Here is a 13,319-nt window from a genome sequence, read left to right as displayed (position 1 = left end):
TTTATCTTTGTGTAGTCACTCCTGCCAGAATAACGTGAACACGAACTAGGATCTTGGTGTCGGTGTCCTCCATTTTTATGCCTTCAGATGTTGTTATTTGCTAATCATGTCTTTGTAGTTAGAGTCCTCCACGGACAGCAGCTCAGCACAGTATACTCTGGTGGCACTGAGTGGAACTGATCCTCTCTTTTAAGTCATGTTCCCTTGGTTAAATTACCCACAATAGTTTGTATAAGGCATGCGAGCGTGCATGTCGCTACAGGGTTTCGTTGATCCAGAATGTATCCTAGGGCATAAGAGGCAGTTGCACTGCTGTCTAGTAGGACCCATTAAGCATTACTGGCTCCTTCTCGAACTTTACTGCTGGCGCAAACAGCCCCAAATTGGTTCCATAATGTGTGCTGATAAAGACAAAGTCTTGAGTTTGGGTTAACTCTGACCGACTTTTCCATGCTGGGTATCCGACCCAGGCAAAACGTTAAGTGGAAGAAGGCCTTGGAGTTGAGTCCTGAGGTGGTCCAACTGCTGATTCCTCAGAAGCGGGTCGTCTAGATAATTCTAAACCTGTAAGCCCAGAGATCAGACATGGGCCATCACAGCATCCACCACATAGGTTGAAGCCTCTTGGGCCCACTGACTACCTTCATGCATGGCAGAACCCAAAACTGGGACACTTCGTCCTGACAACAGAAACAAAAAACTTCCTTGATATTCAGTGGATTGGCAGTCATGCATCTATTGTTTCCAATTTCCGAATTTTTCAAATAAATGAAAAAAGAATGAATATTTGAATCAGCCACCAAAACTTTTTCTCATTACAACACTCATTTTATTGTAGCTACAGAGTCAAGGTATTAGATTACATCAGTTGATTACATAACTACAAACATAAGGCACATCAGCAGTGATCTTGTCACGCAATGTTCTTGCCTCTTTAAAACATTCCCCCCTCCCAAATTGCAATCATTACCTAAATGTTGAAATTAAACCTAACAACCAAAACATCAAACCGTATTATAACTAGAAATGAAATGAAATGTTGGATAAATTGTTACTGTCTCTATTAAGTCTTAATACTGCATTTGTTATAAGAAAAGTTAAGATACAGGTCTCTGCAAAATCGTGTCACCAACTTTGACATCTACCACTCGCACAAAACCATCTCCGCCCGGGTAGGTGCAAATACCTCTGTCTTCTTTTCAATCTCTTCTTGTTTTGGTGTTGATTAAAACCACTAGGTTGTCTTCTTTCAGACCTACTGCCTTAGAGAACCACTTGTGGCAGGAGCCAACGTATGGGAGATATTCTCTCAACCAACGCTGCCAAACATGGCAGATTAACTATTGAATAAGTCTTCATCATTAACGAGGGTTGAACTGGGTCATGTGGACACTTCCTAGTAGTATGTCTCCACCTATTTGACCAGTGATAAAGGTTTGACTTACTGGTTCATCTTTAGAATCATCACTGACGGTTGTTATTAGCCTGGAATTGAGCAGAATTTTGACCTCTTTGCGGCAGTTATAAAGCTCCTCGCCTGTAACGTCTGCCTCCGTCAGAATGGCTGAGATAGCTCGCTTTGCAGCTTTAATTATCGATTCAAAAACCACCAAAGTGTGGCCCTTCTAGTAGGTTCCAGTGACGCCTTTCTTTACAGTTGCGCGCCAAATGTGATCTTGATCCAGTTTAGTCTCTAATTCTCAAATATCTCTGTCTGCTGCAATCAAATATGTTCCATTGTTGCCAACCTCTTCTAGAGGTTATCCTCGCTAACTTGTCCATGATGCTTCCTGTCTCTAGGGAAGTAGCCATTTCCAGGTGGCCAAGAGTGTGTTTGTAAACAAAGGAAAAGGCACAGAGAGTGCTTTGGTCGTGTTTGTCCATGTCCTTGAATGATCATGTTAGGGCCACCAAAATTTGTGCTCAATTGTATATGGTTTTTACATCACCTGAAAACGAAATTGTGGGAAAGGAGCCATCTGTTGTTTTCCTGTGTGCAGCTTGAAATGCCTCTTACTCTTGTAGTAGTTTTGAAGATATGCTTCTGCTTCTGATATGCCTCTGAGGGTTTGGACAATTTTCTTTTGGGCCATTCACTTTCTGGCTACAACAGAAACTTTGGATCGTTTCACCAATGATCACATTCTGCTTGTCCACTTGTAGCATGGTCTGCAGAATTAAGCACCACTGATCTGGGTTGAATGCTCATGAACCTCCCCAATGCAATGGAAAACGAATGTTTTGTAATCTCCAAGAGAATCGAAAAGACAACATTCAGACGGTCATCCCTGAAGGTAATGTGTTCCATCAGGATCCTGAGGGCTGTACAGGCTTGTTTAGTCAATCAACTGCGATTCTTTACTCAGAAAAAAATGCAACTTCTACGGAGAAGGCTGACCGTTGAACTGATATGATCCACAGGGGTTTGGCTTTTTTAACATCTGTTTCATTTAATCTCATTCATTCTTTCTCAGTACTCTTTTGTTTGTGACTGGATTCTTGAAAGACTTAGCAGCCTTGATAATAAGAGCAGTATCACAAAGTAATTTTGTTATCGATTATCTAGTCAATCGTCTTCTCAGACATGCTGGCTGTCGTACTCAATAGTGAGCGAACAGTGGTTGGTGGTGATTTGACAACTTCCTTAAGATCAGAGCGGCTTTATCTTCGGACCGGGTCTGTTGATTAAAATGATCATGAACAAAATACCATGGTTTCTTTTTGCTCATCATTTCTGTCCGACTCAAATGGACTAAAATGGTTACACCAATATGAACAACTTTAATCGCCTTCGAAAACATAAAAATAACATCTATCGACATACATTTTTTGACCTCGTGCTCACTGTCAACGCGTTGCAAGTGTTCCTGGGAAACAGTACAGCACTCATGGCCAGCAGCCGCTCCAACAAGAATTGCTTGCTGTCATTCATTGTGAAGGGATGACAGCTGGGTTGTGTTCACCTGGGCAGAAATTTCACAACTCTTGAGTGGTGTGGTGTTTTCTGGGATCTCTTGCACTCTGTTCATAACATATGGCTATTGGCTCGGTATTGTTAATGCAACATTAGACTGTCATGAAGTCGACCCAGTAGTACATGTTTTGCAACTTCTGAGGTAAGGCAATTTGTACAGCTTTAGCCAGACGAACAAGAATTGTGGTCCCAACTACCTCAAGCCTGGAGATACTTTGTTTTTTCAACATTGCAACCATGGTCTTTGAAGCAATCAAATTGACATCAACATGTCCATAAATTGAGCGAAAATAAATGGTTGCTGCGAATCGGTGAGGTTGTGCAAACTTCAGCTGACTAAACTTGTTGTCAATATAGCATCTTGGTATGCGAACACTGCTCAATGTTTGAGGCTCTGTAATGAGTGAATTTCATTTGTTCAAGTGTTCGTCCTTTAACTGCTCATCCCAGTACTTGGAATAAGTTGTAAATTGGCTCAACAGTCCAAGAGGATCAAATTTTGTACCTGAAATCATAAACAATGATCGCTTTTTGGTCAGAAGCAAATTTTCTTGATTGGAATGATCTGACAGATTTACCCTGGGCTGTTTGGTTGCAGTGTTCCAAATTGAGCCCAATACCTTGATAATGTTTTTGTCAGTGGGCGGACCTGTTGTGGCTTTTGCATAAGGCTTGTCTTCTTCGGTGATGCCTTCTTGCGTTTGTTAACAGATAGTGGCATAATGCTGTCATTTGATCGATTAATCGCCTCCAGTACAATTCTTGAAAAAGTGTTCCATTTTCGTAGATTGAACCCTCCTCTCTTCATAATTGATTTGGACTTCGAATACAAATCCACCGCTTCAGATTTGGTCTCTTTTGCCATTAATGAGATCATTTCCGTAGAGAGATTTCTTCAATCGCCCAGTCAATTCTGCTTAAACAATTTCTCTAGATCTGATATTATTATCTGTGCATCTAAATGGTCGAATAGTTGATCCCAAAATAGCTGGTGTCGGTCTGAGTCCAGGGACGAGTCTTGTGAACCTCAAAGTTCAGATCCCCTAGATCATTAAACCATAAGTATCTCAACACATCCTTGTCTGCTTCCTTGATTCTAACCATGAGAAAAGCCTTCTCAGTAATTTTTTTTGTATTTTTTTTTTGGAAATTACAATGACAATAATACATACAAGAACCTAATTACTAATTACAATACTACAGGCACAAACGAATTACAATATTAATCAAGCCTTGCACAACGTGACTAAACTAGGACTAAGCTTAGAGGAGTTGACAAGTATCCAAAATTCTATAATGTTCATGCTATAATTTGGATTGCATGTTAACCTTGCACCTGGCTTGATACACCGTCACTAGACGACATACGATTCTCTGGTCCCACGCATGCAAAATCTTTCTTTTTTGGAGCTAGTTACAGCACTTTTAACTTCATTAAGGCTGGCAAATGTAGGTGGATTATTCTTGCGGATAGGGTCAAGAAAGTTTTCTTCCTCTCCTTCTTCCTGTTCCAGTTCTTCTTCTCTGTCTAAAGATGGCAGCCTCCATTCCACGAATCTTTTAAGCTGGTTCTGTCACAAAGAACTAGCTTGGAAGAGACTGGTCAATTTCTGGAGCCTCAAGATCTTTTGTGGCTACATTCTGTAGTGTCCCATTCGTTTGTGATGAAAACAACCCCAAATACTTGTAGCGTAGAATGAAGAGTATTCTCAACTTCATTATCTTCCTTTTGTCTCTCCTTGGAACTTTCTTTGTGCATCAAGCGGTCGTCGTGATGTATAACATGGCCGAGGTTTGCGCAGCAATTTGGGAACGTGGGTTGTAAGATACATGTAGAGCCCATCTGCTAAGTGCCGAGGGTGTCTTTGTGATCCCATCGATGCCATCACCCTTTTTTACAGTCGCATTTAACCATTCCTGGGCCTGACCCGGACTAACTTGATTGAATTTGGCGCCGGAGCACTTGACTATGAAACTGCCTCTCTGAAAGTCTTCTAGGACTTCAAAAGGAAGCTGGTACGTCCCTGCTAAGTATATGGCATCCCATTTGGCATAATACCTGTGGTCATCAACATAAAGTAAGGCAACATGCAGGGCGTGCAAGGCGAGAAAAAAGGACTGTTGGCTTTCCATACAATGAATTCGTTCCGACCAGGGGGCCAAGTAATGTCGCCAAGCTGTCAAAAAATCCTTGACACCTCCACTCATATTTTAAATTTGATAGCATTGCTTATTTCCACGTTTTCCACGTTTTAGCGTTTACAAGTTCAAGGAGTTTCTTTAAAATTTTGGTTTAATTTTGCGATATAAAGGTAGGAAGTGTCTCATCGATAAATAGAAGTCTGTTTTCATTCATCAAGTGGATCAGACAACACCGAAGAAACCCGCCTCGCAGCAATGAAAGACGTGTCGACATCGGACTATTGCAGATTGTGTGCTTTCGAATTCAAACACTGCGCAAAACCAAGAATATTCTAGCGTTTTCTAGCCTTGAATACGTAATAGTGACGACATAGAGTCCTAGCGGCGATGAAGCTGCATTCAGAGAGCTTGAGCTCTTTGCTAAGACGAACTTTTGAAAAATTCGGCTTTTGCCAAACGCGTTGCAAACAGCAAAAAAATCGCTTCACTTTGATTGAACAGCTTCCTTTTGATCTAATTTCAAAATAAAACCCAAATCGCTCGCAAGCACATCCAAATCAACGCCTTCCATCTCGTTCGCGCGAAGGGCATGTTCTACTGTCAAATTGATGCAGAGTCGAATATCTTTGACGAGGTGCGAAGAAGTTTTATTGACAGGTAACGTCACATTTGACCAATGGGAATTTTCCGTTTCTGGGTCTAGCAGCAGATATAAAAAAATTGAATATGTTTACAAGGTTATCAGCATTAAGATACATAGATAGACAAGATAGACAACTTTATTTAGAGATGGTAGCACGTAACAGAAGAAATTTTAATGAACCTGTGGCCCTCTATTTAAAAAAAAATACAATTTAACCCTATTCAGACCGGGCTTTTTTTGGACCTTCTCAGACCGGGAGGGGGGGGGGCTTCAACTTTTCAGTGCACTCATGGGATTCGAATAAAATTATTTATAGCCATTTGAAAAAGTTGAAATGGTTTCCCGCCCTTGTTTGGGCCCTTTTTTGATGGGTTTTTGGCTTTATTAATTGTCAAATGTGTGAATATAGAATCACTTAAAAAGGTGTGGAAATTAATCAGCGCACCCGTGGGATTCGAATAAAATTATTTATAGCCATTTTAAAAAAGTTAAAATGGTTTCCCGCCCTTGTTTGGGCCCTTTTTTGATGGGTTTTTGGCTTTATTAATTGTCAAATGTGTGAATATAGAATCACTTAAAAAGGTGTGGAAATTAATCAGCGCACCCGTGGGATTCGAATAAAATTATTTATAGCCATTTTAAAAAAGTTAAAATGGTTTCCCGCCCTTGTTTGGGCCCTTTTTTGATGGGTTTTTGGCTTTATTGTCAAAGGTGTGAATTTACAATCACTTAAAAAGCTGTGGAAATTAATCAGCGCACCCTAGGGATTAAAATAAAATTATTTATAGCCATTTGAAAAAGTTGAAATGGTTTCCCGCCCTTGTTTGGGACCTCTTTTGATAGGTTTTTGGCTTTATTGTCAAAGGTGTGAATATAGAATCACTTAAAAAGGTTAGGAAATTAATCAGTGCACCCTAGGGATTCGAATAAAACTATTTATAGACATTTGAAAAAGTTGAGATGGTTTCCCACCCTTCTTTGGGCCCTTTTTTGATGGGTTTTTGGCTTTATTGTCAAAGGTGTGAATTTACAATCACTTAAAAAGGTGTGGAAATTAATCAGCTTACCCTAGGGATTCAAATAAAATTATTTATAGCAATTTGAAAAAGTTGAAATGGATTCCTGCCCTTGTAAGCAATCACCATGAAGCTTATACGTCACGTGGGATGGTGACGTCACAACACATCATCGTCACATCACATCGTCACATCAAGGTCCTTATCTGGAGCTTTCTTCTCCAGGTGTTGCCAGTAACAAGCAGACTTTTCGTTTTGGAGGCATTGAGTACCATCTTATTTTCGGATGTCCAGTCGGCTATTTTGTTAAGATAGCCGCTCTACCTAAATGAATAGAGATGTAAGTCTTATAGGCCTTCCCGATCCACTCTCGTTAACATCAGTAAGATGGAAACTATATCCAGATATTGCCATCAGAAAGGAAATTTCACTGTCTTCTAGTGCATTAAGCCGAAGAACCAGTTCTCCGTGATTTTGTTTTCAATTAGGTGAAAACTAATGAAAAGAAAAAAAATATTCATACGCTTATAATTGCGGCATTTGCCCGTTGTAATTTTTTGTTCTTTTTAATTTCCAAAACAAAAAGAATATAGAACGGGAAATTGCGACAACAATACGCGCAGGCTTCAAATAAATCTACACTTTGTTTTTTCTTTAGTTTCCACCTTTGAATTAGGCCTGGAAAGTTTTTACCTCACCTTGATTAGCGGGCGTGTTCAATTGTTACACAACGGCTCCATATTCATAGAAACAGCGTAAAAACTGTTAGATATTCATAAAATCGTCTTTACAATAGACTAATTACGGTTTGAAATACATTCAACCTAAAATTGCTAAAGGAAAGAAACCTTAATTTGAGAATGATGTAAAAATGTAATGCATCAAAACATCATCTTAACACAAGAATTAAGCTTGGCAACAATGATTTTCGAAATCATCGTACTCGATTGAGTAAAAATAGCAATGTTGCCAAAAATCAGACAAAAATACTCGTGGGTATCACATTTTAGGCTCCTGTGTACCTGACTAACCATTATACGCTGGTACGGATGTTTGTGCATGCAGGCATAATTTTCTCATTACAAAATCAAGTTGGCCATCTTGGATATGTAAATCAGGAAATCCCGCTCTGTGTGCTCTGTGTTTATCCATTCAAATTTTCAATGATATGTACACGCTCCTGATTGGTTAAGTTCCGGGAGAGTAAATTGTGGTATGGTATTTTTATGTTCAACTTCACAAATAAAAATACATCTAAGTTTCACAAGATGTAGGAGGGAGGGTGGCATAGCAGTTAGAGAGGTGAACTCCATATCCAGTGATATGGGCTTCAGGATCGATTCACTCAGGTGCCCTGACCTTGCGTTGGACAAGAAAGTTTACTGTCGGTGCCTCTTCTCTAGTCCTTAAGTGGGTACCGGCAAATTAAATGCTATATGTTTTTATGCTCTGCTACATGTTTTTACTAGATATGTAGATATATAGGTTATTGAAGCTTTAAAATTACAGCTGAAAAGCTGAATTGGATAAAACTTTACAAATGTGACTTAAAGGTAATTTATGTACCTTAAAACAAGTGAATAAAAGTTAAGGTAACTAGGACTAGCATACGATGTGGCAGTATGGGCCACCGCTTTATCTTCATGCAATATGGCAGTTGTTTACAACATAGTCAATATGGGGAAATTGTAAGGAAGCCCGGCTTACATCAAAAAAGCAAACAGAGAGGCCACGTTTCAGGTTGGAAGGTCCATGACCGTGCACATCTTTTGTTTTGCGCTCATACGTAATGCGTGAGTTATGCATTATGCGTTTCTATTCGTTAGTTGCATGAACCCTCGTAACTACCTATAACAAAGAACTTTGCCGGGCTTCATAACCATTTTTCTGTATTACTGAAACATGTTTACAATTATAGCAGTGTCACAAAATAATTGTGTTATTATAAAAGAGACATCGTACCTGGTAATTCCTGATTTCATCAAAATCCAGAATCTGTAGTACAAATGTAAATATATGAGATTCATAAGGCTGATAAAAACTAGCGAGTAATTTGCGAGCAGTTTAATATTCCTTTTACAAAACTTTTTGCCCATCAAAAGCAAACAAAATGTCACAGCTAGCTCCGCTAAAATAACTTAAGCCCAAAGTTCAGCTGAAACTTTGAAAGGAAACATTCAATATAAAATTAATCTGCAAAAGGAAACCAAAACGGCATAAATTCAGGCTAATTTTAATCTACGATATTTCTTGAGACTGGCATCCCGAGCTCTCATCATCTGTTTGATTTCCAGCGTAAGCCATGAACAATTTTGTCCTCTTACTTTTTTGTCGATTAGTGGAGAGTGTTTGTCACACAGCCATGAAGTTGCACTTCCACAAAGACCAGGCTCATCCACGTTGGTCGAACTCAACACAGTATCCCAGGGGAATTTCTTCAAATCACTGCAGAAATTTGTTGGATCGTATTTAGCATAATTCCTGCACTTTATCCCACGAGGTAGTTCTTTGAAGTTGTTTATCTTTCGAACTGAAATAAGCCTATCATAATCACTCAGACAGGATTCAGCAACTACGGCTCGAGAAATGTCTCGTGGATTTGGGTTAGCAAACTGGTCAAAAAGTGTAGCGGTGCTTGAAGTAGTCCGTGTTGGTTCATTAATCAACCGTGTTAAACCAAAGGATTTAAAAATCTCTTTCAAGTTCTTGGTTTCAGGGCTTGGTTTCTTAGGCAAATATTCACAATTGAAGTCCCCGTTAAGAATCTTTTCCCTCAGCCGCAGCACAGTCCAGGCAGTTGTAAAAGCGATCCATATAATCAATGTCTGGCTGGCTAACTGACTCTGATGGTGGCCGATAAAATTTTCCAAACAGTATGCCTTTGGATTTGGGCAGAAAAATCTCAATCCAAACAGATTCATCAATCTCGAGGTCAGATCGGCGCACAGCATTAATTGACTCACTGACGAACACTGCTACACCGCCCCCTTTTCTCTCCAATCTATCTCTTCTAAAATATGTAATGACACTTCTGCATCCGAAATGTTACTGTTAAGCTGAATTCGTGGACTTTGCGTTAAAAAAAAACACGAAGTTCATTTAACTTCTTCCTCAAGCTTCTAATGTTTTGATGGATGAACTAAAGACCACGCAACTTTAGGGTAGCATCCGATGTTTCAGGTACAACAAAGTTATCGTTTAGACTGTCGTCGAACTGTTGCTCAGCAGAAGATGGAAATGAGCAAAAATGACAAGTCGAGCCACATTCAACGTTCACGTCCTGGCATTTTAAATGGAAGCGCGATTTGCATAAAACGCAAATTCCAAAAGACCGTCTTGAGACCGTCTTGAAATGAAAACTTCTGCAGTCAACATTTGGATTTAGATTTGTAGGTCGGTGAATTGGAAAGCCTGGTCGTTGAGTTGAGTTCTTTCCTTCTGCGAAACGCATTGAAATTTGTTATATTATTAGAATTTGTTGTATTTAATCAATTTTGATATTTGATAGGCTTCTGTTTTTACATTTTTATCATAAATTATATTTTTATTGGAATTAATATTTTTGTAAGTTATTGCAAATAAACTAGCAGATTCCTTTATTTCAATTTCCATTTTTTATTCCAAGACATTAGCTTTTAGCTACACATTAATTCGAGTAGAAATGAAATTTATATTATGTTGTGTTATCTGGGTATTTACACTCATGCAGTGACGAAAATGAGAGGATAAATGCATGTGAGTATAAAGTAAAAGTAAACTTTAGACGAAGTTTTCGTCACGGCTAACAACCCTTAATGTATTTAGATTAATTCCTCAGGTCGCTTGCTCGATGCATGGCGCGGCGTGGCGTACGGATGCACATAAGAAAATAGCGTCAACGTCCTTGAGAGGTAGTTCAAACTCTCAAAAATAGGTTTGAAAAAATAAAAAATATTCATACACGTAACACTGGAGAGTACATTAAGTTCTCGTTAGAACGTGTACGTGTGTAAAAGTAAACAATCTATATAAAAAGAAGAAATTAAATGAAAAATCTAAAACGGTAAGGAATGGGAACTTTTCAGATATAGTTCTATGGACGAAGGCCCAACTTCTAACGGAACAGGCAGCGGATCTTTTATACATCCGTGACTGTGATTTTTGTTTTGACCAATTATCAGTACAGTCAATGGTGTAAAGGAACTTGTTTCTCTTTCATTACACAATTTTGTTCATTATTAAAGAATAACAGAAAATAGCACGTGTTTCGGTGATGCCTGCCATTTTGTCTAAAATCGACATTCATGAAGCCGTTTGCTGCTTACGAATGCGCCGATATGCTCAGTAATTATGCCGCTTTATGTTTTAGAAGTGGCTATCACAAATAAGCATTGTCATCAATCAAGAAAGTATTGTTGTTTAAAATGAAAATTGGAGGGTACCATAGCGACAACACTTGTCGTATTAACTGCTTCAGTTAAATGAATGGGGTTATCCCGACTAAACTTGCGACTTGTTTTATGATGAAGTGTTATGTTATCGATTCTTTCCAGACAAAGTATCTTAATATACCCATAGAACTATTAAATATTAAAAAGGCTCCACAAAAGTCTAAATATGGTAGCTTTTACGTTAATTAAGTTGAATGACGTAACTTTGTTGTGCTCCTTTAGTAAGTATGCGTCAGTTCATCGTGGTTTGTTCTACGCTGTTGCTATATCATAAATGGCTTTTCGCTAACTTGCATAGTTCTACTCTCTACAGAGCCTTATAAAAAAGTAGTTTTAGATACTGCTCGATCATTTGGCAAAATCACATCTTAAATCAGTGAAAATATTTTGCTTACGGCATGTTAAGTTAAAAAAAGAACCCCTGAAAAAGGTAGAAGTGTGTCACAAATATTACATTGTACGAAGCCGCGATATTGCAATATTCGGTTGAGTTATGTCAAGCTCAAGTAGCCGGGTTGAAATCCATTGAGCCCTTGTGAGCGATTTATATATGCATGACTGAAAGCGAACAGTGTTTCCATAATGTGTTCGTTTTCGTTTCAACCCGTGTAATTCTTTAATACTGCTACAAAACGGTCAGGAGATGGATAGCTGTCCCGTTTTACTTGGATTGTTTGGTCTTGTTTTGGTACGGACGGTTCTACAGCCATCACTAGCTCGTATGTATCTGTTTTGTTAGTATGTGGTCGAACAGTGACTACCGAGCCCAAGGCAGTCCTTTATTGGTTTCTCTAAGCTAGTTTTGTACTGTATCAAACTTTTTATTTCGAAGTTAAGATTTGTGTTTTATTATCTCATTTCAGAAGCGGTTACTTTTACGAGAACACCTCATAACCCAACAATCGTAATGGACGGAGTCAACAGTAGTCGGGTCTCCCTAATTTGGAGGTATGCTCTTGATAAAGGCGAACAATTGCGAAGTGTTACCATTGAGAGCGCGAGACCCGGAGAAAAAGGGCGAACACGGATAGCTACGAGACCCAGCGCTAACGGCACGTTCGTCTTCGCTAGAAATAGATTCAGATTGTACTACGGAGCAAGACCGCCTGCAACTCTGGTGTTAAAGGATGTCAAAACAACTGGTGAAAATACATACACTTTGGGGATATTTTATTATAATGGTATCCGCAACGGAAAGCTTGAGAATTCTGTATCTGTTGTTGTATTTGGTAAGTGTATCAAAGCTGTTCTTTTAATCGTTTCTCGTTCTTCAAATCAAATGATTTCCCTTTTAACTCAGTGGACTACATCTTTTCATACCGCTAGACGAGTATATCATAAACGTGTTTGTTAAGCGTTTTTTGTTATAAACACGTTTTCAGTGCGTTCACTGTAAAATAACACGTTTTTAATTCAGCGATTACACACTATAAATTGAGAAGCACAAAATTAAGCTAGCTAATATTTCTGGCTCTTATTAAAACAAACGTAGAAGACATTTGTTTTTGTAGTAAGTGTCGAATTAGACAACACCAGTTGTAATTGGGAACAATATATATTATAGTAACACAATGAAGTCCCAGCAAAGTAAACAGGAATACATGTATGTTAAAGATAGTCCATTACACTCTGGCGGTTTTACGCCAAGTTGGATTGTCGGTTTGCGGCTACATTCGTATTTTTTTGGCGGTTTACGGTCAAAAAGTTATGGGGGTTTCGGTCTTTAGAAGAAAACAAAAGCAATTTGCGGTCTAGGATGAACAAAATATGGCGGTTTGCGGACTGCACCACCCCCTATAATTGACCCTCGTTAAAGTCGTGTTTCTAGATATTGGACCCAAACTGGTGTATTGCGTGATAAAAAAAATTGACTTACAATATAAGTAGGTTTCATCGAATTGAGCTATTATTGTTCCTCGAATTGGGCAATTTACGTCGGTAATGAACATGTTTTTGTTTATAATAAGAAATTTATAGCTGTGGAAAATAGACTTCGAGCCTGGAAAAACTCTTTGTGAAAAACCACAAATTTGTAATCATTTTTTCGTTATTTTCGCCCGCGGTTGGCTCCTTTGGTGGTTGAAAAACATTTATTTCTGCTAACATATAAATGT

At 38.8% G+C, this 13,319-nt stretch overlaps 1 protein-coding gene across 3 annotated transcripts in view; it reads left to right on the top strand.

The window, feature by feature from the left end:
• Positions 1 to 13,319, top strand: part of LOC144662802 (fibroblast growth factor receptor 3-like) — a 40,867-nt gene that overhangs the window by 13,148 nt on the left and 14,400 nt on the right. For all 3 annotated transcript variants that reach the window (XM_078523743.1, XM_078523741.1, XM_078523742.1), the window contains exon 2: positions 12,069 to 12,434. In XM_078523743.1, the coding sequence (XP_078379869.1) occupies positions 12,069 to 12,434 (366 nt within the window). The remainder of the gene's footprint in view (positions 1 to 12,068; positions 12,435 to 13,319) is intronic.

This window comes from Oculina patagonica, chromosome 8 (genome assembly GCF_052425735.1).
Source record: "Oculina patagonica isolate OP01 chromosome 8, crgOcupat, whole genome shotgun sequence".
In the NCBI taxonomy this organism is placed as follows: domain Eukaryota; kingdom Metazoa; phylum Cnidaria; class Anthozoa; order Scleractinia; family Oculinidae; genus Oculina; species Oculina patagonica.
Note: the sequence above shows the minus strand (reverse complement) of the source record. Positions and strands in the feature narration are given on the sequence as shown.